This window comes from Procambarus clarkii, chromosome 63 (genome assembly GCF_040958095.1).
Source record: "Procambarus clarkii isolate CNS0578487 chromosome 63, FALCON_Pclarkii_2.0, whole genome shotgun sequence".
In the NCBI taxonomy this organism is placed as follows: domain Eukaryota; kingdom Metazoa; phylum Arthropoda; class Malacostraca; order Decapoda; family Cambaridae; genus Procambarus; species Procambarus clarkii.
Window position 1 is genome coordinate 12,772,889 of NC_091212.1, and position 27,254 is coordinate 12,800,142.

Consider the following 27,254-nt stretch of genomic DNA (forward strand, 5'->3'; position numbering starts at 1 on the left):
AAATCAACCCGAGGAGAGATTCCGCCACCAGCAGGTTCGATATCAAATTTATTTTGCTGAATCTCGTTATGGATCAGCAGTAAGAAAACGTGATGAAGGAATTCTTGCAGATCTCTTTCCTGCTGATAGGTGGCGTTGCTGGCCGGGGGGCGTGAAGCGGAACAACTCTACAGTCCACAAGGTTGTCAAGAGCCGCGCCTGCGACTCCGAGTCTATAGACTTCGTCTCGTATATGTCTGCGACTTCGTCGTCTGACTTCCTTCGTCTGCGACTTCGTATATAGTCTCCGAGTACTTCTCACACCAAATTTCGAAAATTAGATGGCTGCTATAAGATGGTTCTCCGTTACCTCGCATTACTAATTAGGCCGACTTGTCAAATATGACAGAGTCCGTCCCATTGTTGACGATGGGGACACGAGACTGCTAGCTAATATGACAGGTATAAGCTAATATTACTGTAGAGGGTAATCTTGTAGAGGGGGGCCTGACAGCTAAGTGAATAGCACTCGGGATTCGTAGTCCTGAGGTTCCGGGTTCGATCCCAGTGGAGGCGGAAACAAATAGGGCAGAGTTTCTTTCACTCTGATGGTCCCTGTTCACCTAGCAGTAAATAGGTACCTGAGATGTGTAAAAAAAAGGAGACCTGGTCGAGGACCGGGCCTCGGGGACGCTAAGCCTTGAAATCATCTCAAGATAGAGGATGCTGGCCATACCGCACAACTTGACGTGATTGCGCGCCTCTTGCAGGTGAAAAGCACAGATGGACAACTCGCTCCTTTACAGTGAGCGAAGATGGGAAGGTTAGGTTAGGTTAGCCTGTTTACGTACTCAACATACAACAGTCGCCCTTTATTATTACCCGACGAGTATACTGCTGATAAATTTAGTACAGGCAGTGGCTCACTGCTTGGCTACCGCTCGCTTTGACGACGTGGAAACCTGATTATATGATGACCAAACCACACACTAGAAGGTGAAGGGACGACGACGTTTCGGTCCGTCCTGGACCATTCTCAAGTCGATTCTCACAAGCGACTTGAGAATGGTCCAGGACGGACCGAAACGTCGTCGTCCCTTCACCTTCTAGTGTGTGGTCTGGTCATCATACTTTAGCCACGTTATTGTGACTCATCGCCTGCAACCTGATTGTTTGATTGAATTGTAAGACCTGGGCACATGTGTTCCCTCTGATTTACTGTCCGTGAGAAACTTTTTGTTTATATGCGAGTTTATATATTGAGGATCTTGACTGGTCCAGTCTTTTATAGTATCGATAATGTATGCTATATGGCGTATAGTAAACATTCATAATTCTGGTCTATTTGTGTACCCTACAATCATCGTGTACTAAGCTAGTTAACGTGTTCTTTTATCCGTTCACCTGCCCCCTTATTTATTAATACGTCTGAAGACAACGCTTACCTTCTCTTGAGGAAATGTATATGTTTATCTCTCAGAATGTTTGGTAATATGTTTATTGTTTGTGATGTGTGTCTATGTATGTATTAACACGATGTACTGAACGGGGTGAGAATAGCTTGAGCTACCTCATCCCTTTGTGTGCATTTTACCTCAATAAACTTATTTCAATTTCAATTTCTCTTGAGAACATTCTTCGCCGAGTTTGCAAGTTTCAACGCTCGACGTTTCCTCATTTCCTAAGCACTAACTTTTTCTGCACATGTTGATTTTTTTCTGGACTGACTTGTTCGTTCTAAAATTTTCATTTGACTTTTTTCTTACTTTCATTTCTCTTTCCAATGTCAAGAAAGTGAAAGCTGTCAGCTCTAAGAAAAAACAAACTCTGAAATTACACAAAGTCCATAGTGACTTGAATATTGATCATACAAGTGGCTGAAAAGTGTCTCAGCTTGGCGAGTGAAATATATTCAGGGTTTCATTTCTGTAACTTTGGAGTTGTGGAAGATCTTTATGCAGGTCGGCGTTCAATCCCCGACCGTCCAAGTGGTTGAGCATCATTCCTGTCCCCCCCGTCCCATCCCAAATCCATATCCTGGCCCCTTCCCAGTGCTATATAGTCGTCATGGCTTGGCGCTCTTTCCTGATTGTTTCTTAAATTGGCCTAGGAGCCTCTAAGGTGGCCGGAGCCTGCAGGTAGACTCACACTCATCTTACGAGGTGAAACTGACAATACTGTGAGGTCTACACTCATTCACTACGCTCCTCAGAGCTTCATCCTCCAAGCAACCCACTTTCTCCTTGAACTATATGTTTAACACTTCTCTAACCCTGTCCATGGAGGACAGAAGAAAATGTATATATGCTGGTTAGCATTGTAAATATGTGGCCACAAAATGTTGTTTACGGTACTGCAACCAAAGTAGAAAATTTTACACACTTCCAGTTAAAGTTGAGCACCTCAAAAGTCCATCGAAAGTGCGTTAAAACGGCCAAGGTAACTGTTGTTTTTCTGCCTTCCAAACATTAGGCTGCATTGCTGCTATCCAGACATAATGCTACATTGTTGCTATCCAGAAATAAGGCTACATTGTTGCTATCCAAACATTAGGCTACATTGCTGCTATCCAGACATTAGGTTACATTGCTGCTATCCAGACATTAGGCTACATTGTTGCTATCCAGACATTAGGCTACATTGTTGCTATCCAGAAATAAGGCTATATTGTTGCTATCCAAACATTAGGCTACATTGCTGCTATCCAGACATTAGGCTACATTGCTGCTATCCAGACATTAGGCTACATTGCTGCTATCCAGACATTAGGCTACATTGCTGCTATCCAGACATTAGGCTACATTGCTGCTATTCCAGACATTAGGCTACAATGCTGCTATTCCAGACATTAGGCTACATTGCTGCTATTCCAGACATTAGGCTACAATGCTGCTATTCCAGACATTAGGCTACATTGTTGCTATCCAGACATAGGCTACATTGCTGCTATCCAGACATTAGGCTACATTGCTGCTATCCAGACATAGGCTACATTGCTGCTATCCAGACATTAGGCTACATTGCTGCTATATAAACATTAGGCTACATTGTTTGCTGCCTTTCTCACAAAGCACAATGGTAGCTTGATTTGAATACCAACACGCTTCTTTAAATACATACTCTACTGGGTCTGTCATTCAATGTGTCCAGAATGAAAAATGAGGGCAAGAGCGGGACACAATGCAGTATATTATGCGAAAGTGTAGGTACATTAGCGGTGAGATGCTTTACAACACACGTCAGAAATAGAGAGAGAGAGAGAGAACTGTTAAAAGTTCATTACTACTGTGATCTGGGAGGCTAAACTGTGCTATAATTTTACAACATTATTAGTAAGGTGTGATAACCCAATGGAATAGTGTTTTTTAAGCCAGTGTGCCGTGAAGAGTCTACAGGTGTGTTGTGAAGAGTCCACAGGTGTTCCCGAAGAGTATTACAAAATAATAGTAAACAAGATTCTTAATAGCACGTCGCATTTTGACGTATATACTCTACCTAAGGCCAAAAATTGTCGTACTAAAAATTGTAGCGGCTCGCGAAATTGACTTACTGTCCGGTTTTCTGTTTTGGGTTCTCTAGTAGGTTAGGATCAGGGGCATTTTAGTACGACAGTTTCTTGACGTTGGGGAAGCTTAGGAGGACGGGCTGCGTGGCCAAGCTCTATCCCGCCCATCCACGGACAAAAATAGACGCCCTTGGCCAAACACTATCACTCAACAGATTTAAAATAGTTAATAAAAATTTGGAGAAAAATACGAGGAAGAGCGAGAAATCATTTAATATTCCCGGTAAAAGATGGAATAATATTGGTAATAAGCATAATGTTCCTGACAAAACGTTCTAATTCGAGCGACTGCTTCTCAACAGGTGACAAGAACTCGCGCCTTTCAATACACCAGCACTCCACCGGTTAAAGGAAACTCCTAGGACGTTGAATTTCAATTAAGCTTCCGAATGTTTTCTTTAAATCATCATTAAACACAAGTTTTTCTTTATTTATATTAAATTATATATAGCATCCTTGACTACAAGTGTTGAGGCCTAGCTAAAGATGTATTTTTGAAGGACGTTCAGGAAACGGAACGTGAATTTACTTTCAGTATTACCAGGTACGCCGATAAATTTCAGACGTGGGTCTGGGAGTGTGAGATTAAGTTGATAAGTGTTCACAGTATGGCAGTAGAGTGCTACAGTTACCTTGATTCAGTTCAGTTTTCATTGAATATATAGGAAACGAAATCCACTACGGGCTCACCATAGCCCGTGCTGCTTGGAACTTTTGTTCCAAGTAGCTGAATCTAAAACAATAACAAGAACATACTTTGAACATGAACAAATCCACAAGGGCCGTGACGAGGGTTCGAACCTTCGTCACGGCCCTTGTGGATTTGTTCATTTGATGCATGACGCTATTATGATTTCTGTGTATACTTTGAACATCTTCATAATTGTTCGGGTGTTGTTCCCCATTGGCGTATGGTGTCAGTGTGCCATTGATTGATTGATGAAGATTAAGCCACCCAAAAGGTGGCACGGGCATGAATAGCCCGTAAGTGGTGGCCCTTTTGAACCATTACCAGTATCAATAGATGATACTGGAGATCTGTGGAGGTGCGACTGCACCCTGCGTGACGGGAGATGTCTCCCGTGACAGTGTGCCAGTGGTGTTGCATCATATCCCTACTTCTCATGGTGCAATTAATCATTAAACCATGTTTTTATGGGATGATATAAATTTATTGCAGTTGGGCCAGACAGGATGAGCGCGGGAATATTGTTCAAAGTTTTTTGCAATTTTCTTTAGAGCATAATACACCTCGCTTTTAGTAGGGCATTTTTCTACGTTGACAACTCTGTCATTTCAGTGAATGTGCAATATTATTTGCAAGTTTCTGCAAAATGTAAAGGGGTTTAACAAATTGTGTATACTAATAAAATGTGCACATGTAAACGTGTCAGGCATCATAAAAGTCATGGGTGCATGAACACGAATCAGACATAGGAATCATGTGCACAAAACTTAAACAAAAATAAAGAGTGAAAAGAAGCCCGTGAAAACTAATGAGAAAGGTTTCCATAAAAGCAAAAAGTCAAATTTTGTATTTTATATATATATATATATATATATATATATATATATATATATATATATATATATATATATATATATATATATATATATATATATATATATATATTTTGGTAGCAGTCTTTCCTGTAGACATATATTATTAAATATGACCGAAAAAGTAAGATTAATAATTCTAACACGAATTTTCTCAATATTTGTTATATTTCTTTTCACTGTTGATGGTAACTGAAAAATCAATTCTCCAAAATTCATTTTTATTTCTAGTCTGACGCGACACTTGAACGCGTTTCGTAATAACTTACGTAATAACTTAAAGCCCGTGCTACATGGACATTTCGTTCTGAGTAGCTAAATCTAAAGCAACAACTCTCCGTGGATTGATAAATCTTCCTAAACACTTTCTTGAACAAACTTAGATGATAATATATGCCGAGAGAATAAAAGTGAGCCTCTTTAGTGCCTGGACAATTCATAACACAGTGACAGTAATGTTGGGCATCACTTTCAAGCACATCCTATTTGCAGCAATGAAATACGGTATATGCAACTCTACGGTATTTTGATATCATTGTACTACATGAAGCCTAAGGGGGTGCTCTCACATTGACATTTATAAAACCAAGTGGTATGAAATCTACCATATAGTTATTTTGCTAAAAAGATAAATCGTATAGAAAACAAGCCCTCGTGAAGTGATGATGAGGCTTCGCATCCAAATACCTTCAATCTTTTTTTTTTAAACTAGAAAGACATTTACATCTTTGTGATCACAAATCATCAAGACACTTCATGACGCATCATCATGACTGGATACTGGAGGTCACCAGTGTGCCACTGAGATGAATGATCAACACTCTTCACAACATTTAGGGTGATATCCAGGCGATGAGTCACAATAACGTGGCTAAAGTATGTTGACCAGACCACACACTAGAAGGTGAAGGGACGACGACGTTTCGGTCCGTCCTGGACCATTCTCAAAGTCGATTGTGAGAATGGTCCAGGACGGACCGAAACGTCGTCGTCCCTTCACCTTCTAGTATGCGGTCTGTTCAGGGTGATATGGCCGCTCAGGCAACGTACTAGCGTTACCAGTACCTTGCATTACTGTACACATCGAGGATCCCCTGTAGTATACACGTCCTCCCAAGTGACGGCAAGTAATGATACGAAGAAAATACCGATAAGGAGACCACAAAATAAGAATGACAGCTCAGCAATGTATTGATCACTTATAATGAATAAACATAGTAATATGAGGATGTTTCTCCCGTTTTTTAAGGTCACTGACCTCAGTCAAAGAGCTCTTAACTCGAAAAAATTTACAGTGTCCCTGAACATGTTTTTTTGCCAAATTTCTCTGTGTATCAGATCAGAGGGAGGTTCGTGATGTACATGCTAGAGACATATAGACTGGTCTAGCCTGGAAAACAGCAAGTAGAATTCAATGTTAATCATATACAAAATAGTAAATTTTGTTAAGTGTTTCATGAACTCTGTCAATCTTGGAGCCCGTCCTCAAAGCAAATCCATTACCTTGAGCAACTAACTGCCCCATCAAACCACCTACGTAGTTATTTAGATATTTGTCATGGTCTGAAAGCATATTACGGTTCCAATAATTGTCTGCTTGCAAACTGGTAAGTGAACCTTGGTCCTAAACAGATTATTCTCAAGTTATAACTTTAGTGTAATATAAATAATTGGTTTAAAATATAAAAAAATATGTGCTGAAAACGTTTTCTTTTAGAGGGTCTGAAGAATTTGGTTTTCTGTAAGCAAAATTCAAGGGTATACTTAAAGAGTTTTCGAATTATACGTCACATTTTGGATAATATTACATCATATTAACGTAACCAAATGTAATAAAATCTAACCAAACTTTAACGTAAAGTAACCTAACCATGGATTGAGGGTAAATATTAGCACTAAATTACGTAGTCGTTATCAATCCATTACTGTGAGCGGAATTCCTCCCCGAGGGCAGATTGCGACACCCAAACAGCCTCAAGTAACAGTAGTGTCTGTGGTAAGGGAGACAGACCTCAAACAGAATCTTAAAAGTAAAATGCTGATGCTTCTTATTCTGCAATTTCTTAAATGGGGTACCTCTCTCTCCCTCTATGAGAGAGTGAGTGAGAATCCTCCCTCTCCCTCTGTGAGAGGGAGGATTCTCGCTCACTCTGTGTGTGTGGACCTTTCATCCCTACCACCCTCACCAAGTGTGACAGGCCAATCTCAGAGTTAGCTTCTACAATACACCTGGTACACCTGTAGTGAAGGTATCCACCACAAGAAGTGTATTGCAACCTGACTGGTCATATACTCGTCCTCCTTAATAGCACGAACACCACTGGTCGTATATCTTGTCCTCGTGTAGCAAGAACACCACTGGTCGTATATCTTGTCCTCGTGTAGCAAGAACACACACTACTGGTCGTATATCTTGTCCTGATGTAGCAATAACAAACACTACTGGTCGTATATCTTGTCCTGATGTAGCAATAACAAACACTACTGGTCGTATATCTTGTCCTGATGTAGCAATAACAAACACTACTGGTCGTATATCTTGTCTTGATGTAGCAATAACAAACACCACTGGTCGTATATCTTGTCCTGATGTAGCAATACCAAACACCACTGGTCGTATATCTTGTCCTCCTGTAGCAATACCAAACACCAGTGCTCGTATACCTCGTTCTCCTGAAGTAAAAACAAAAATGAAACAAAAGTTCTTATCGATACTTCCTCAAACTTATTTCCGTTTCATACGATAGTGTAGGTCGCATCTCCGCTCAACTCTGCAGCCGTGGTGCGCCCAGTTCCAGTAAGAGAGAGAGAGCATTGTCCTGGAGTTGTGACTTAATCTGTTCAATACGCCGGCCGCTGACAACAATGGCCCAAGCCTCATTCTGTCCGCAACAACATGTCTCTTCCACCACACAGGGATGTCATTGTTTCAGCATCCCTGATATAAAAGTGAAAGGGAGCTTCAATATTGAAGACTATGTCACATCTGCCTAAACGCAGATAAAAATGGATTTGATGTAGACACTGGCGTAATTTATGTATTCTGTATGCACGGCATCCATCATATAACATTGAGTACGAATGACTATGTTGTTATGTTGAAAAACACTAACATGGAAAATATTTAACGTTGAGTTTCTCGTGTCACCCAAACGTCAACAAATTGGACTCAACATTTTAGGTATTTTAATATATGCAACACTTTGTTAAATACAGTAGCTTTCTACTAGATATCGCGATTAAAAGTTTCTTCCCATATGCAAACATTTAATGTTTCATATGTAAATGATATCATATAATCTTATAACCCTGAGCTGATACAGTGGACATGGACACATCTTTTCTTTGTATCAAATATTTTGCAAATATAATGCCTTTGAGTCATATTAATTTAAATGCAATGTTTAACCAACCCATCTTCAGGCTATGCTCGTCCAAACTGTGGCTGACCCCAAAGACGCATTCATAAATTTTAACTTACAGCGTATTTAAATTTTGTATTTCCTCAAATATAAATGCATATTATTATATACTAGAATGTGTTGCATAGCTAAGTCTGGATTTTCTTTTTGTTGAATTTTGCTGCTAGGGAGAGAGTGTGATAGGCGCATATGTGATGAGAGGAAGAATTAATTTGTTGTGTCAGGGACAGGAAGTCTGTGTAGAGAAGTACTTTAGGCTTGTATCGAGGTCCTTCTTCCCCGTCCAAGGTTGAACTACCGACCTTCCCAAGGATGCAACCCCATAACAGTTGTCTAACTCCTGGGTATCTATTTACTGCTAGATGAACAGTGCCATTAGGTGAAAGGAAACATTCCTAACCATTTGTGTCCCGCCCAGAAATCAAATCTGGGATTCAGGCTTGTGAATTGAGAATGAAGTCAAGTGCAGCTTCGAGATTTGGCGTTTCTGAGTATGTAGCGTCAGCTATTAGCTTTGAATGCTATTACTTGTTAGGGGTTAGGGGTCAGTGAGTGTGGGTAGGTCGTTGTCAAGTGTGAGGTCTTAATTCTGTGGTAAAGTTTGAGACTGGAATGTCTATGCTGGATTGCGGAATGGAGTGTATAATTTGAATAGGATTTCGTTTTGTTATTATAGAGGAATTTTGTGAGTGAGAACGAATTATTATATATATATATATATATATATATATATATATATATATATAAATATATATATATATATATATATATATATATATATATACATATATATATATATAAATATATATATATATATATATATATATATATATATATATATATATATATATATACATACATATATATATATAAATATATATATATATATATATATATATATATATATATATATATATATATATATATATATACATATATATATATATATATATATAAATATATATATATATATATATATATATATATATATATATATATATATATATATATATATAAATCTCTATATATATATATATATATAAATTTATATATATATAATATATATATATAAATATATATATATATATATATATATATATATATATATATATATATATATATATATATATATATATAAATCCTCAATTTAAGATTTCATAGGGTTTATCTGAATTCGCTAGTCATATTCTCATCGTGATGATTGATGAAGATTTAGCCACCCAAGAGGTAGCACGGGCATGAATAGCCGGTAACCATCGTGTCACTTTCATCCTGTACTTTATAGGATGGGTTGTCAGTTGCATGGCCTGTGATTAGTTGGGTGATGTCATCAACACAGCAAATGGTCACTGAATTGCTGCATAAAGGGCCAGGCATGTCCTTGGTATAATATTATATACAGGGTTCGGGTTTGTGGCGAGAACTGATCCCCTGGGGAACTCCAACATTCAGCTTGAAGAAGTTAGGCAGTTTATTCAGGAACCTGATTTGCATCTTTCTGTTTGACAAGAAGCTGCAAATACGTTTCTACATAGTGTCTTGATTGTCCTAAGTGGCTGTAGATTTTGTATTTTAGTTTTAGTGCCACACTGTGTTAAAAGCGTTAAAAGTTTTTTCGACGTGTTTTGCAATAAAGGTAATAAGTGCAGTCATGAGGCTATTACAAACATGTTGGGGTTTGTTGATTAAGATGTAGTTTGTCATGATGTTCAGTGTGTCTTATTTGGAGCGGATTCAAATTATTTGTCACTCAGAATTGAAGACTAAATAATTCTTGGTTGTTGGTCAGTAAGAATTAAGCATCCACCTTAAATAACCTTCCAGGAGTTGATAGGCCTTAAACCTACCACCAAACAAAAACAGTCGATGCAGGTGGAGACCCGTGAAACATACCACGAAACTACGACGTTCAAACAAGTTGTAACAACATTCTAACACCGTCATAAAAACTTTATAACGAGACGTAACACCTTTGCTACAACTTGTAGCAAAGGGGGGGAGAAGGAACAATAGACACCGTTGCGCTGTGTGTTTGCATGGGGGAGGCTCCGGAACTAAGACCTATAAAGCTCATGTCTGGCAAGGGAAAAAAAGCAAAAGTAAGGCCACACAGGCACACACCCCCACACCGGCTGGCAGAAGAAGGAGACAGGTGAGACAGTGGGCGGCGCAGACTAACCTCTCCAGGAGAGGGTAAGTTGAGCTGGCTGTCTCGGGGTTCAGTGTTGGGCATGCCGCCGGCCGGGGAGGTGTGGTGGCGCCCGATGGTCCAGGTACACACACTTGCCGTGTGTGGGTGTGAGAGTGTGAGCTTTTCTCCCAATCGCATCACACTTGGATAAGGATTTATCCGAGTCTTCCTGGATGGCCGGTAGTAATTCTCAATGGCTTCTAGGAGAGAGTTTTTGAAGAAACATCAAGTTTACCAGTGATGTTGTTCCCTGTGTGAAGTTTTACGTGTTGACAAGACGTTGTTACCAACCTTCAGAGTCTCCTAAGTTTTCTCTTTTCAATGTAGCCAGCAACACACTGTTTTAAATAGTCATTACCTGCCGATAGTGACTATGTTACTGATCAATACTTGTCATGAAGTGGCCATGAAAACTGTATAGTGATCTCTGCTGTTTATATCTGATTTTTGCGCGAGTTAAATTGCAGTCCAGTATTTTAAGTAATATTATTTGCGACATAATTATACCCAATTTTCACGAACTGTCAACACTGGAGTCATACCAATATATAAACTGTAGAGTTAAGTGATCAATTTCGGCCTCGAAACTCATAGAAAATAGTTTAGTGGAAATAATCGATCGGAAATGGAACTCTTAACTTTGTGTTTGAACAAGTTTCTGGAACTCCAAGTTGCCAATGATATTCTCTATATTAACTACGAGGTAGTTTATATATATATATTTTTAATTTTCATAAGGCAATTAATGTTGTGCTAGTCAAGTTATGTGTATTGAGACTTTGGAAACAAAAAATCCACTCACGCCTACATGACTGTGATCCTTCAGTACCTTTGGGGCGTGTTTTAAATGCAGTGAAGCGAGTATATAAATATAAAATATTTAAGTGATGCTACATTTGACTCAACACCAGTGGCAAAGTTTGTTGGAGAGTCAGTAAGCAATATATATCCCAGAAAAGAAGTGCAGATTATTTAACAAAATGAACGCGGTGGAAATTGTAGCTAGTTTTTTTTATATCATAATTCGCAAAAAATAAAAAACACATGAAGATAGCACTACAGATCTGCAGGTGCTGTGCTTAACCATTAGATACTTTAGTAAAGCTCTATTTTTATTACATATTTAATTTAATATACCCCAAACTCTATTGATTACTTTAGAGCATGTTAAATTCTTTGTATATTTTACATAGAATATTTAATTTATAAATGTTTAATTTATAAATGTTTTTTCCCCAAGCATGTAGGAAAAGTGAATATACTGTTTAACTTACAAGCTTTAATAAATTGTGATATTATCAATAGTGACTTTGAAGAAAAAAAATTGTAATTGTGATTTTAGTTTTGATCCGTAATATGTGTACATTAAATAATACAGTAGGTGAATTTATAGTGAAATTGAAAAATAAATATTTTGTAATTAGTGGATGTGTAGTTGCTGAAAATTAAAATGTCTTAATCAGTGTGTGTGTGTGATTAGAAAATTACAAAGCAGTCAGTTAGCAAATATCTGTTAATTTTTAACACGAGTGTTTTAATCAGTGAATGAAAATTTGAAAAAAGGGGTAATTATTGAAAAGCAGTGACCTTGAAAAATGAAAGCGTGAGATGGTGATCCCGAATATTAATAAGGGGAAGGGTTAAGACCTTGTATGACGGTCCCACTCCTTCACCACAGGTCATTCACAGCATGACAACGAGGATTCACATGGGTACGGGTAAGTGATCCATTTATTTATTTATTTATTTATTTATTTACAGAGAAGAAGGCAGAATGGGTTGTGAAAGGGACATACGTTGGTGATTTAAGTGGTACGTTCCTGCCAAATGAAATGAAACTCATAGCATTTCATTTATTCGTGCCAATCAGGGACAGACGAAAATAAATGCTGCATCTCGGCTATTTCTTAGATCATGCGTAGTTGGCGAGTTGTAGTTTGTTGGTTAAGGAAGCCTACAAGATTATCTTCTAAGGGTTTCGCCATACTCTGAAGAGAATAGGATTGTTGTTATTTTTTTTTAATAGAAATGTAGACAGTAAGTGCAGTTTAATTTCTCTCTTTTTTATCTTTCTTAATTTGGGCATAGTTGTTGAAGTTACTTTTGGACTACTGTACTTCCAATGAAGCTGTAATTGTTTGTCAATTGTTGATTGATGAACTTGGCTGTCTGGAATTTCTTAATTGATCTATCAACTAAAACTGGTTTACAAATTCATCATTGTTTCAACTATCAATTCAATTTGGAATAAATTTCAGTGTTAATGCTCTTTTTTATTATTTACTTATTGAACGTGTTAACAGATTCTTTGAGCTACTCGTCACGTTTAAAAGGAAAATATTTTCTACATAATGTGTTTCGTCTTATTAGAGATTACTTAAATCATTGTTAAATCTTTATTTTCTTTAAATTTTCTTGTGTTCGATAATTTTTAAATAATGTTGGTGTTGAATTGTGCAAGGCGTAAGACAGACATTTTTCTGTATTAACTAGTGGAGTCCATGCAAATGTAAACAGTTTAAAGTTTTAACATGATTTTGACGTTCAGCTGAAACATTTTTATCATAAGTATATCCCGATAACTGATATGCTTGTTAATACAAAACATAAAGTTAACCAATGCAGATAACCTTAAAACTATAACGACATAGTATTGCAATCATAATGTGATAGTGACGGTAATCAAATTAATACTAATAAATCGATTGCACCCATATGGGCTGGCAGAATGACTTTGCAGATCATTGTTAACTCAAGACCCCAGCTCCAGGTTCAAGGTCTCGAAACTCAGACGCCGCCGCAAAGGTCACCTAAAGGTCATCCGTGACGTTGCTGGAGGAACAAGGGTGTTTGTAATTGTAGGGGAAATAAGTGACGATTCAGCTGGTCATCTTAGCCGGCTGTTATTCTTGCTTGTGAGGAGTTTGACAGGACAAGTATTTGTTGTTGGATCTTTATTCTGATTTAAAAAAGTTATTCATAAATGGGTGTGAAATTATAATTTGGTGGACCAAATTATGCAGGCAATGAGTCACAATAACGTGGCTAAAGTATGTTGATCAGACCACACACTAGAAGGTGAAGGGACGACGACGTTTCGACTTGAGAATGATCCGGGACGGACCGAAACGTCGTCGTCCCTTCACCTTCTAGTGTGTGGTCTGGTCAACATACTTTAGCTACGTTATTGTGACTCATCGCCTGTATAATTTGGTTTCCACAATATTTCAGTACTGTACATTCTTTGCATAAGGAAAGTCCTAATAAAAGCATATCTCATAGATGTTATAATTATATGCGGGTTAATACAGTACTGTATTTATTTGATGCATCAGGATTTTGTATGTAAAATCGAACACGCACAAATAAATAACATAGGCTGCTCAGGACTTCTCACCTGAAGAGTAATTAGCCTATATTTAATTAATAATGATAAGAGCATGTCATAAAATAGCGAACGCAATAACCTTTCGAAATCTTAAATCAAGATTTATTTTAAAAATTAAAGTCTGAGGCCAGTACCGAATAGTGACGCCAGTATAAAACATAAACCTTGAAAACAGAATAAAAACTTAAAAGATTTGAAGTAGAGGTTACGACACCAATATTTTTGACCAATAGCAATTATGATATAACATTTTCACTAATACTGATACTTAATATATATATATATATATATATATATATATATATATATATATATATATATATATATATATATATATATATATATATATATATATATATATATCAACATTTATTTAGATGTTAGGCATAAAAAAGCTTCTCGTGATTGTAAACTCATTGTTTGTAAACAATGAGACAAACTTTGTTGTTGTTTACAAACAACAATTGTTTGTAAACAATGAGCGAATAAATTAGTATCACGCAATAAGTATAAAAACCAAAGCACAGCCATTTATGATTAATAACGCATAACGAAAAACTCATAGCTAATTTCCGCAACTACCCAGTCTTGGAGTGTTTCTGGCAATATGTCGTACCCATCATGTTGATTTTGATACTTGGAATACAATCATAAGTGTGCTTTAGAAGAATTGGATAGAGTAGAAAATATTTTATAACACGTTTAAGCTATCCTCCTTAAAACTTAAGTCGAGGGGGGGGGGGGGGCGTGACCGAAGAGGTGAAAGTTCAAACTCAATAAGTACAATTAGGAGAATGTCGAACAGGAGAGGCTGGTTGGGACGGGAATGGGGCAGGTGTGGGGGTGGCAGGTGTGGAGTGGGAGGTGGTTAGGGATTGGATAGGGGGGGGGGAGAAGTAGGTGGGTTTGTAGGAGAGGCTAGAGTTAGAAGCATGGTTGGGCGGTTGAAACGTGGTGGTGGGAGGGGGGTTGAATTGGTTGGGGTAGGAGTACTTGCCTAATTGTGACTGCTGAAGTTTAGCTTATGTTTTTTTTTTATCCTTGCTGTCTCAGCCTTCAGGACAACTGGAATAGAAGTTTCCAAGCCTATTATGCATAGCCGAATCTGCATCTGAAACTTTATTTAAAGTCTGCCTGTACCATTTACCTGTATAGTGCTTTCCATTTGTTCTCTATTATGACGCTAAAAATAATCCTATTATTTTTTTTTTTGGCAGGGATATTCCTGCGCGGGCCCTAAGCCTCTGGCTGGCCCACTAAGTGTTGCTTGGTTCTGTTTTACGTGGGTGGAGTATGAGTATTTATGACTCGTATGGTCGCTTCAGTAAGATTTCGTCCCTTGTGTTTAACACCCTCTGCTCTGTTGAATCTAAGTTGAAATCTTAATGGGTTTGTAACTCTGCACCGTGTTAGATAATGTTCCAGCGATTTGTTGTGTGTGTAACTGTGCACTGTGTTAGATAATGTTCCAGTGGTTTGCTGTGTGTGTAACTGTGTACTGTGTTAGATAATGTTCCAGTGGTCTGTTGTGTGTGTAACTGTGCACTGTGTTAGATAATGTTCCAGTGGTCAGTTGTGTGTGTAACTGTGCACTGTGTTAGATAATGTTCCAGTGGTCTGTTGTGTGTGTAACTGTGTACTGTGTTAGATAATGTTCCAGTGGTCAGTTGTGTGTGTAACTGTGCACTGTGTTAGATAATGTTCCAGTGGTCTGTTGTGTGTGTAACTGTGCACTGTGTTAGATAATGTTCCAGTGGTCTGCTGTGTGTGTAACTGTGCACTGTGTTAGATAATGTTCCAGTGGTCTGTTGTGTGTGTAACTGTGCACTGTGTTAGATAATGTTCCAGTGGTCTGTTGTGTGTGTAACTGTGTACTGTGTTAGATAATGTTCCAGTGGTCTGTTGTGTGTGTAACTGTGCACTGTGTTAGATAATGTTCCAGTGGTCTGTTGTGTGTGTAACTGTGCACTGTGTTAGATAATGTTCCAGTGGTCTGTTGTGTGTGTAACTGTGTACTGTGTTAGATAATGTTCCAGTGGTCTGTTGTGTGTGTAACTGTGCACTGTGTTAGATAATGTTCCAGTGGTCTGTTGTGTGTGTAACTGTGCACTGTGTTAGATAATGTTCCAGTGGTCTGTCGGGGTTTACTGTCTCTGTGGCTCTTTTTGGTATTCTGTTTTCATTTGTTCCCTTGTCGTGTATCCCTTATTCCAGAAATGTCCTAGTTTGCTCTGTCAATTCCCCTTAGAACTTTGTATGTTGTAATCGTGTATTCCCTAATTCTGTATTCCAGTGACATATTTAATTTTATTAGGCTTTATATTTAGATAGTGTGTGTGTATTTACTATTTGTATTTTTATCTGTAGAATCGAGCTTTTAGCTCTTGGACCCCGTCTTTCTAACCATTTTATTTTTCCTCTTATGTCTACTACATATATTTCTCTCCAACACACACACCAAGGAAGCAGCCCGTAGCAGCTGTCTAATTCCCAGGTATCTATTTACTGCTGGGTGACAGGGGCATCAGGGTGAAAGAAACTCTGCCCAATTGTTTCTGCCTCGTATGGACCCGGATTCGATTCCCTGCCGACTATGTTGGCCGGGAATCGAACCAGGGCCCATAGGACTACTACTCCCGAGCGCTGTCCACACAACCGCGAGGTGTGTGTAGCTTTGCAAGGGTCAAGCTAATTGTACAATTACGAATAAATTATTTCAAAGTTGCAAATTTGAGATGTGCTCAATAAATAATCCATAATAGCAGTTTAAGACTTGTATTGCTGGCATTTCTCGGCAACAATTTCGGAGTATTGTGCTGTCCCTGTCCAACCCGTTCTCGCACTTGCTTCTAGTCAATATTGGCTTATTTAATAAGTGCATATGTGACATTCTAATTGATTGTAAATATTTTAGTTTACCTTGAAAAGCTTCATAGAAAACACCGACCTCACCTAACCTTCTTAGTATGTTAAGATAAGCATCTTATTGCTTCTTAATTACAATTATTACTTAACCTATACCGTTGATATACCCTGTTACCTTGGGCCAATATCTGCTCTCGAGAGCACAAACAAGGCTATTAAGTCACTTCAGAGACCAGGGAATAATAGTTGGTTTCAAACGGTGGTTAATTATTGTTTCAAGCGTAAGTTAGACATGTATAGGAATGAGTTTAGACGGGTATAAAAATGGAGCTGCCGGGGTATAGCCCACTATGCCTTCTACAGTTTCTATAATTCTTATGTTTCTATAATTACAAGAGAGAGACTTATCATGGGAGAGAGTCCAGTTGACAATGTGTACGTTCCCCCAAGTCTTGTCTGTCGTGAATGCATGTGTATAGGTACACTATTTTACTCTGCAATCTTCCGATTTTTACGTTCTTTTTTGTGAGCATCTTTGAACCAGCTTCTAGTCACGTTTCTTGAAGGAAATTTAAATCAAGTTGGGCGAGGCCGAGGGAATGGTGGAGATAGTTCATGCCGATAGACAAAATCACTTATAGTTTACGACCGTGTGTGTGTGTGTGTGTGTGTGTGTGTGTGTGTGTGTGTGTGTGTGTGTGTGTGTGTGTGTGTGTTTACTCACCTATTTGTGTTTGCGGGGGTTGAGCTTTGGCTCTTTGGTCGTGTGTGTGTGTGCGGGCGCTGGGATGTTTGCTTGATTGGCAATAAGAATGAATGCTGCATATTTGAGTGGGTGCGTGAGCTTGTTTCTGAGTGCGAGTGGGAAGGTGGGGGTAGGAAAATATTGCGTGGGAGTGACTGGGAGCAAGTTGGAGCGTGTTGTCTGGGTTGTAAGGGCTGGTAATGAGTTGTAACTTCAAGCAAGTGCACTGTGTACCTGAGGTATATATATATATATATATATATATATATATATATATATATATATATATATATATATATATATATATATATATATATATATATATATATTATCATTGGTCATTATTACCTGTACCTGCTAATGCAAGATAATTACTATTTAGAGTCTAACTTGCTCTGGTGCCCCTGAACATCTTTTGTACCGTCACTAATGGCACAGCATCTTCACTGACATGTATAATTTTAAAACATGAAGGTGAAACAAGAGAGGAGGTATTTCTGGTTATTTAAGATAATTACTTCAAGCAAGGGGGAATTAGTAATTATTTAACTGTTGATTCTGGAGATAGATAAATCACCGGGAAATGAAAGAGTAGAGAGCACAATGCTTGTTTGATATTCAAATTTATTTAATTGACAAGTAAAATGTTCCTCCAAGCTAAATATAGACCTAAAGGCAATATAGAGATTAATATCCGGGGAAAAGTGCCCTTACATTCAACTTGGCTGGTTCCTCAGTCATTTGTAATTTCACTTGGAGTTTCTCACTCCACTGATTGCGTACTCCTCACAGTCAGCTAGAGGACTCCTCGTACAGTCCTCCTTGTACAGTCCTCCTTGTACAGTCTTCCTCATTGCCCTCCGTCGAACTCTCTCTTAGTCGCTTACAGCTCGTCTCTATTCAAGTAGAATATCACGGAGCCACCAGAGGTTTCTTGCTCCCAAGTTGTGCTCCTCCTACTAGGTCATAAGAAATGCCAGCGGCCTGGGGGCCAGATTCACGAAAGCACTTACGAACGTGTACATCTTTCCTCAATCTTTGACGGCTTTGGTTACATTTATTAAACAGTTTATAAGCAAGAAAACTTCCCATTCAATTGATGTTATTGTTATAAACAGCCTCCTGGTGCTTCGGAGCTCATTAACAGTTTAATAATTGGAAACAAAGCCGCTAAAGATTGAGAAAAGATGTACAGGTTCGTAAGTGCTTTCATGAATCTGGCCCCTGGTTGTTTAGGTTCTCCGTTCAACTGTTCACCTCTCTTTACAGGGGTGGAGGGTGGGCAGCCCACATAGGATGGAGGGTGGGCAGCCCACATAGGATGGAGGGTGGGCAGCCCACGTAGGATGTAGGGTGGGCAGCCTCATAACTTAATTTCACTTCATTCCTACCTTACCTACCTCATTCTCTCTCCCCCACCCTTCCATCCCCTATCCTCCCAATCTTACCTAAATTTGTCGTTTGAATCTTCTTAAGAGTCGTGGCCTGATCTGGCATAACCAAAGCCTCGTATCTCCCCGGTTAATGCCTTGCGTCCGCCTGCACCGGCTCTCCGGTCAACCTGGATTTGACCGCAGAACTTCTCGTTCTTGGCATCTCATGAGAGCGGAACTTGAGTAGTCTTCGTTAACTTCAGGAAGACGCCTATTGAAGATTATAAATATGTTAAGACATTTCATAAAAATATTCATAACAATGATACAAAAATAAAAGTAATACTAAAATGAATAGCCTAGTAGTAGTCACAATGTAAAATGTATATACAACTTTAGGCTTGGTAAAATGTCTCAAGTGTGAGAACAGCGTCTCAAGGAAGGTAAAGTGCCAGACCTGAAGGGTGGTGGATGATAGAGCCACTTAAGTGTTTGTGCAGCTCATGATCTAGCTGTAGATAAGTGCATGCATGCTCGCGCGCGCGCACACACACAGATGGAATGCATTAGGCAGTGATGTGGTGGAGGCTGACTCCATACACAGTTTCAAATGTAGATATGATAGAGCCCAGTAGGCTCAGGAACCTGTACACCAGTTGATTGACGGTTGAGAGGCGGGACAAAAGAGCCAGAGCTCAACCCCCGCAAGCACAACTAGGGGAGCACACACACACACACACACACACACACACACACACACACACACACACACACACACACACACACACACACACACACACACACACACACACACACACACACACACACACACACACACACACACACTCTCGTTCCTATTCATCCATTCATCCATATACGTACACAGAGGCTACACATACCCGTATGTATACACATAAATACAAAAGCATTTACTCAACCGGTACAATACACGTACACACCTAACTTGAAGCCTAAGACAGAGCAAGCATCCACTACTCTGCATTTTAAGATGTCTGGCTCAACAATAAAGACTAAGATAAGGGAGGCAAAGCCTTAGCTATGTACTACGTTTGTCCAAGGAACGCGTCAGCACCGAGTCCTTTCTCCCCTGTCTTGGTGTCTCCACGGAGCAGGCAAGCCCAGTGCTGCCTCCACAGGCACCACCTCCCTAGTGACGGAGCCAGCTTAGGGTGGCATAGAGTGCCACCCGCCTCGCTAGTGACGGAGCTAGCTTCGGGTGGCATAGAGTGCCACCCGCCTCGCTAGTGACGGAGCTAGCTTCGGGTGGCATAGAGTGCCACCCGCCTCGCTAGTGACGAAGCCAGCTTCGGGTAGCATAGTGCCATCACCTCTTCTGATATATCTTATGAGAGTGGTGGCGTGGTCAGTCACAGCACCTCCAGGGGTATGGCGTCTGTACCAAGGTCATAACGCTACTGACTTCTATGGTAAACAGGATCATAGCGCAGATAAAACTTAAGCTCTTAATCCTCATATTAATGACAGATGATATATTTTTTTTTTAGTTAAACGTACGGAATGGTTATGTGGGCCTGCGGGTCGCTCTGAGTAACAGCCTATTGAAAGATCAAATTATCACAAGGTAAGCCGGGCTTGAAATAGCAGTCTTAACAGTCTCCAGATAAACATAAGAACATAACATAAGAACAAAGGCAACTGCAGAAGGCCTATTGGCCCATACGAGGCAGCTCCTATCTATAACCTCCCAATCCCACTCATATACATGTCCAACCCGCGCTTGAAACAATCGAGGTACCCCATCTCCACGTTACGCGGCAATTGGTTCCACAAATCAACAACCCTGTTACTGAACCAGTATTTACCCAAGTCTTTCCTAAATCTAAACTTATCCAATCGGCCTGAAATCTAAACGGCGTGAACTACTCTTCTCCTAGGTTACTAGTGCATATAAACTATCTCATGCTAAACTAACGCCTTCGTGTACTTACGCAGAGCTACGAAACTTACGGTAATCAGAGTTTGAGTCACGAAATGAATCCTATTATAGGGGAAGTGACTGTTATGGGGGTCAGTATTTAACAATATTTAACCACCCCATAACACAATCACTTGGGGTGGACGGTAGAGCAACGGTCTCGCTTCATGCTGGTCGGTGTTCAATCCCTCGACTGTCCATAAGTGGTTGGGCACCATTCCTCCCCCCCCCGTCCCATCCCTTATCCTTATCCTGATCCCTTCCAAGTGCTATATAGTCGTAATGGTTTGGCGCTTTCTCCCGATAGTTCTTTTCCCCCCATAACAGTCAAGAGCTGTTATGGGCGGTCAGTTGCCGTTATGGGGGGAGTTCAGTTGCTGTTATGGGTTAACAAGCGTTATAAAGGGGTCACGTGTTATGGGTTAACAAGTGTTATATGGGGGCCAAGAACAGTTATGGGGGTTAAATTACACTCAGAAAATCACAATAGCGTGATGCATCAAATGAACCAATCCACAAGGGCCGTGACGAGGGCTCGAACCCACGTCCCAGCGCATCTCAAACGCTGCCTTAATCGACTGAGCTACGACATGGTAAAAAGAATTGCAACCAGAAGTTCTACTGAACTTACTTGGATCCTGCAGCCTCTCCGAGACACAAATCAGGATTTTACACAATTCCCCCCCCCCCCATGCACTCGAGCTATGTCAATAGGCTTGACAGAGCTTTGTGGATTTGTTCATTTGATGCATCACGCTATTGTGATTTCTGTGTGTAATGAAGTAAGGGTGAAGAGGTAGAACGGCCTATTGACAGAGCTCTAGTGCAGGGGGGAGTTGTGTAAAACCCTGGTTTGTGTCTCGGAGAGGCTGCAGGATCCCAGTAAGTTCAGTTGTTAGTTCCTTTAGGGGGTTCAGGACACCCTTCATCAGTGTGACCTGGAGGGAGACTATGGAGTTGCGCTCTGGGTGTCGGTCTGGAGTGGCCTCTCCAGCCAATGGTGGGTTGATACGGGAGGGGGGGGAGAAGCTGTTACCCATGCAGCAGGTCCCTCCCATCCTTCCAGACACACTGATGAAGGATATTAGGCTTCAATCGTCACTCAAGAGATCTCTTCATCCAGAATGTTCTCTCGATTTGCAAACCGTAAAAAAAAAGCAACTGATTTGCCCAACCAGAAGCATTCCGCCAAACTCATCAAGGCTGATGCTCGAAAACGTCAATATTGCGGTGCTTTTAATTTGTGAATGATACGTGGCATTTTTAACTGAGTCCGTAAAAAATGCGACGGAATTCTTCATCCTCCCCCTGTCCGTCCCTTCATCCCTTCCCATTCTCCCTTTCCATCGCCTCTCCCACGCTTATTTTATCTTCATTCTAATGCCACTCGTCGTACTAATGCTGCCTCTGTCTGTCTGTCTGTCTGTCTGTCTGTCTGTCTGTCTGTCTGTCTGTCTGTCTGTCTGTCTGTCTGTCTGTCTGTCTGTCTGTCTGTCTCTCTCTCTCTCTCTCTCTCTCTCTCTCTCTCTCTCTCTCTCTCTCTCTCTCTCTCTCTCTCTCTCTCTCTCTCTCTCTCGCTCGCTCTCGCTCTCACTCTCTGTCTCTCATTCTCTATCTCATTCTGTCTCATTCTCTCTCATTCTCTATCTCTCTCTCTCTCATTCTCTCTCTCTCTCATTCTCTCTCTCTCTCTCTCTCTCTCTCTCTCTCTCTCTCTCTCTCTCTCTCTCTCTCTCTCTCTCTCTCTCTCTCTCTCTCTCTCTCTCTCTCTCTCTCTCTCTCTCTCTCTCTCTCTCTCTCTCTCTCTCTCTCTCTCTCTCTCTCTCTCATTCTTCTCCTCTCTTCATGGTGATATCAGAGCACCAAAGTTTCTCCAGGACTTGAGTGCTCGGAGCCTCCGTGTTCACATGTGCAATATTTACATATATGAAGCTATTTGCATCACATAACTTTTAGAAGTGTGCGTTAGAAGTTTATTTCTTCCGGGGGGGTACAGATGTTAACCTCTTGTATTTGGCCGTACGCCAATTTATATCTTGGCTTATGCGATGAGAGGATTGTTTGACCCGTCCTCTCGACGTCATGGTCCCCTTAAAGTACTAAATATAAAGTACTGTGAAAAGAAGCAGCTACAGCAAATTGTGAGTTTCTCGAAGGATTTGGGGGGTTCACGTGCCCTCCGTGTCCGGGCTCCTGGGGACTATGGGGCAGTTGTAAGAGTTTGCAAACGCGATCTTAATATATTTTTACTTACAGTTGATATTGTATTGAGAACTCGTCCTTCTAAAAGTACCTATTTGGTGGAGATTCCTAGTATGTACTGTTGGACCCAAAAAGTTCACCTTTTGTACAACTAATTTTGTCAGTGGTAGAAAAAGTTGAAACCTGACTTGAATATTCCTAGACCTAGTATAGCACGTATATGTACCATGTTAGGTCTACGCGTGGATTAGGGGTAGGATTGAACAGGTTAGGTTAGATTAGGATTCTCAGTCTCATTTCCGGTATAATTGAATGCCAGTTGGGCTAATTCAGAAATGCAGAACGCAAATTTTAAGGGTCCAACAGCTCATTTAAGTTCGTTGGACTAAATAGGAACTGTAAGTACTATCATTTTAGGGTGGTGGGGTGTAGCATCGGCATACTTTAGCTCAATTGCCGGTGTGTTTGGAGAGGTTAAACTTTGTCTTAGGCTACTAGCCAGTTCCGTTTTCCTTCTTTTGATTCACATGTTATGTATTGTAGAATTGATATAAAAAGTACGTCAGTACTGGCAATGGATGGACAAGAGGATTTGAGGGGGTTGTGTTTATTGTCGTCTCCACGTGGATACAATATCAAGGAGTTACGTTATTTGGAAGTTGAATCAGCGTTATTATTTTTAACTCAATGTTGATGTTTAATTGGTGTTGCTCTTGATTACCGTGCCCACAGAGTCCAGACCGTGCCCACTGAGTCCAGACCGTGCCCATTGAGTCCAGACCGTGCCCACTGAGTCCAGACCATGTCCATTGAGTCCAGACCGTGCCCTTACCGTGCCCACTGAGTCCAGACCGTGCCCTTACCGTGCCCACTGAGTCCAGACCGTGCCCACTGAGTCCAGACCGTGCCCATTGAGTCCAGACCGTGCCCTTACCGTGCCCACTGAGTCCAGACCGTGCCCTTACCGTGCCCACTGAGTCCAGACCGTGCCCTTACCGTGCCCACTGAGTCCAGACCGTGCCCTTACCGTGCCCACTGAGTCCAGACCGTGCCCTTACCGTGCCCACTGAGTCCAGACCGTGCCCTTACCGTGCCCACTGAGTCCAGACCGTGCCCTTACCGTGCCCACTGAGTCCAGACCGTGCCCTTACCGTGCCCACTGAGTCCAGACCGTGCCCTTACCGTGCCCACTGAGTCCAGACCGTGCCCTTACCGTGCCCACTGAGTCCAGACCGTGCCCTTACCGTGCCCACTGAGTCCAGACCGTGCCCTTACCGTGCCCACTGAGTCCAGACCGTGCCCTTACCGTGCCCACTGAGTCCAGACCGTGCCCTTACCGTGCCCACTGAGTCCAGACCGTGCCCTTACCGTGCCCACTGAGTCCAGACCGTGCCCTTACCGTGCCCACTGAGTCCAGACCGTGCCCACTGAGTCCAGACCGTGCCCATTGAGTCCAGACCGTGCCCTTACCGTGCCCACTGAGTCCAGACCGTGCCCTTACCGTGCCCATTGAGTCCAGACCGTGCCCTTACCGTGCCCACTGAGTCCAGACCGTGCCCTTACCGTGCCCACTGAGTCCAGACCGTGCCCTTACCGTGCCCACTGAGTCCAGACCGTGCCCTTACCGTGCCCACTGAGTCCAGACCGTGCCCTTACCGTGCCCACTGAGTCCAGACCGTGCCCTTACCGTGCCCACTGAGTCCAGACCGTGCCCTTACCGTGCCCACTGAGTCCAGACCGTGCCCTTACCGTGCCCACTGAGTCCAGACCGTGCCCACTGAGTCCAGACCGTGCCCTTACCGTGCCCACTGAGTCCAGACCGTGCCCTTACCGTGCCCACTGAGTCCAGACCGTGCCCTTACCGTGCCCACTGAGTCCAGACCGTGCCCTTACCGTGCCCACTGAGTCCAGACCGTGCCCTTACCGTGCCCAGACCAAAGAGGGTGATACAGTGTTATAAAATATCAGAAGGGGGGGGGTAACTATAACTTTCCCAACGCCGTCCTCGGTAGCCTGAAACTTAAATATGCAATTTTGTTCAAGTTATCTGCTCAAGAGGGCAGTTAGTGTGAGCCTTCTTGCCATCATCAGCGAGCATCGGCCGCCCACTCCTGCTCGGCTACACTTTATATGCCACATAGTTTCTGGCTTGGCAAATCAACTTTGGCTGAATATGTGTGGATTTTTAGACGAAGCCTCATCACGCTTGTGGAGGTAAATCCAAATGTTTCTCATAATACTAGTAAACCACGGCAGCTTTTTGCTTTTTTTATTGTTTATACTTGTATATGTATTTATTAAAAATGCACTGTAGGCCTGCATTAGAACGAATTTGCTTAATTTGAATAATTTTGTGTAGCCTGCCATCTCTACATTTAGGTCGCTGACATGATTACACACACACACACACACACACACACACACACACACACACACACACACACACACACACACACACACACACACACACATTCTGTAACTACAATTAGGTAATTGCACACACAATATCCAAGACGCTTCAAGAGATTTATATATTTTACCCAGTCATTGTAATCATCAACTTGTAAATATAAAAAATGTCAAAGCCCCCCCCCCCCCCTAAAAAAAAGGAAAATAAGGGGGGGGGGTAGAAAGAGCGAAAGAGTATTGGTGGAGACGTAACAAATCCCCCACTAATGTTTTGTTTTTTTGTTTTTTCTTTTCTGAGGTTATGGGTCCTATTTCCTACTTGAGGTGCTACCCCTCCTTTTATATAATTATGTAACCTGTTTGATGGGGTTCTTGGAGTTCTTCTACTCCCCAAATGACTTGTGAGAGCTTGGTTCACCAGGCTGTTGCTTGGAGCGGCCCGCAGGCCCACATACCCACCACAGGCAGGCTGGTTTGTGGCCTGTATAATAGTACGTGTGAGGTATACACATTTCTGATGGGAGTACACATTGCCAAGGGGGCTAGGACAATAGTGGCGGTACCCTGGGGGAATGATACAGACAAGCCCACTATTATTATCTGCGACAACTGTTGAGGGTGTGAAGTCCCTGGCCAGGGGGTGTGGCGTCTCTGGGCGGGGGGAAGGTAGGGGAAGAGGTATTTCCTGAACAGGTATTGACAAAGGACGCCTCCTGATGGGGGTAGGGGAAAATTTTCCAGCGTGGATTTCCTGTTTTATTTTGTCTTGAGAAATATATTTGTGTGTATTGACTTTAAGACAGCGGGTATCTCTGGCCTCTAGCAAGTGTATGCGGTTCATCTGTACCTGAAGTAGACCTAGGGAGCTATAACCTAAACCTACAAAGCGTGGGGGAACCACATTGTGAGCCTACTGACCCGCAACAATGAACCTAGTGGGCTTTGTTACTATACAAGATATGTATTTTGATCTCGCACACGGTAATAAGAAGCATGGTCAATGGTCGCAAAAATGCTTGACAAGTTAGAGAAACTATTTTGTATCGTTGCTTTAGTGTACAATTAAAGATTATAAAATTGCTTAAATTGGATACAGAGGGAACTACCCGACAGTAAAAGACAGGAAAACACTAGAAGAATAGTGTAGCATCTGGAAGTGAGAGATAGTGTTGATAACAACACGCCAGGGAGGGTCCAGAGACTACAAATTCTGGCTCACAAACCTGATTCGATGTCATGCCAGCGCTACGGAGGTCAGACAGGACACAGATAGGTAGACAGGTTACATATATTTATACTGCTAGTAAGCATTTTAGCACAGTGACTTATACGAGGCTAGTTTACAAATTAGAAAATATTGTTGTTTTCGTCTTCCCTGATTTTGCTGTTTTGTGGAGTTCCCGAGTATGGAACTGTATTAATTAGGTTGTGGGATCAAATTAACACACACAGCACCGCTCCTGTGCCAAGTAAGTCCACTACGGGCTCACCATAGCCCGTGTTACTTGCCCCGCTCCCGTACCAGGTAAGTTACAGGCTCACCATAGCCCGTGTGCTACTTGCCCCGCTCCTGTGCCAGGTAAGTCCACTACGGGCTC

General features: G+C 41.3%; 1 protein-coding gene across 2 annotated transcripts in view; it reads left to right on the forward strand.

The window, feature by feature from the left end:
* Positions 1 to 10,718: 10,718 nt before the first annotated feature.
* The window catches only part of LOC123769651 (EGFR adapter protein), a 657,698-nt gene continuing 641,162 nt past the window's right edge, over positions 10,719 to 27,254 (forward strand). For both annotated transcript variants that reach the window (XM_069308737.1, XM_069308738.1), the window contains exons 1-2: positions 10,719 to 10,799; positions 11,958 to 12,435. In XM_069308737.1, the coding sequence (XP_069164838.1) occupies positions 12,408 to 12,435 (28 nt within the window). In that variant the 5' untranslated portion in view covers positions 10,719 to 10,799; positions 11,958 to 12,407. The remainder of the gene's footprint in view (positions 10,800 to 11,957; positions 12,436 to 27,254) is intronic.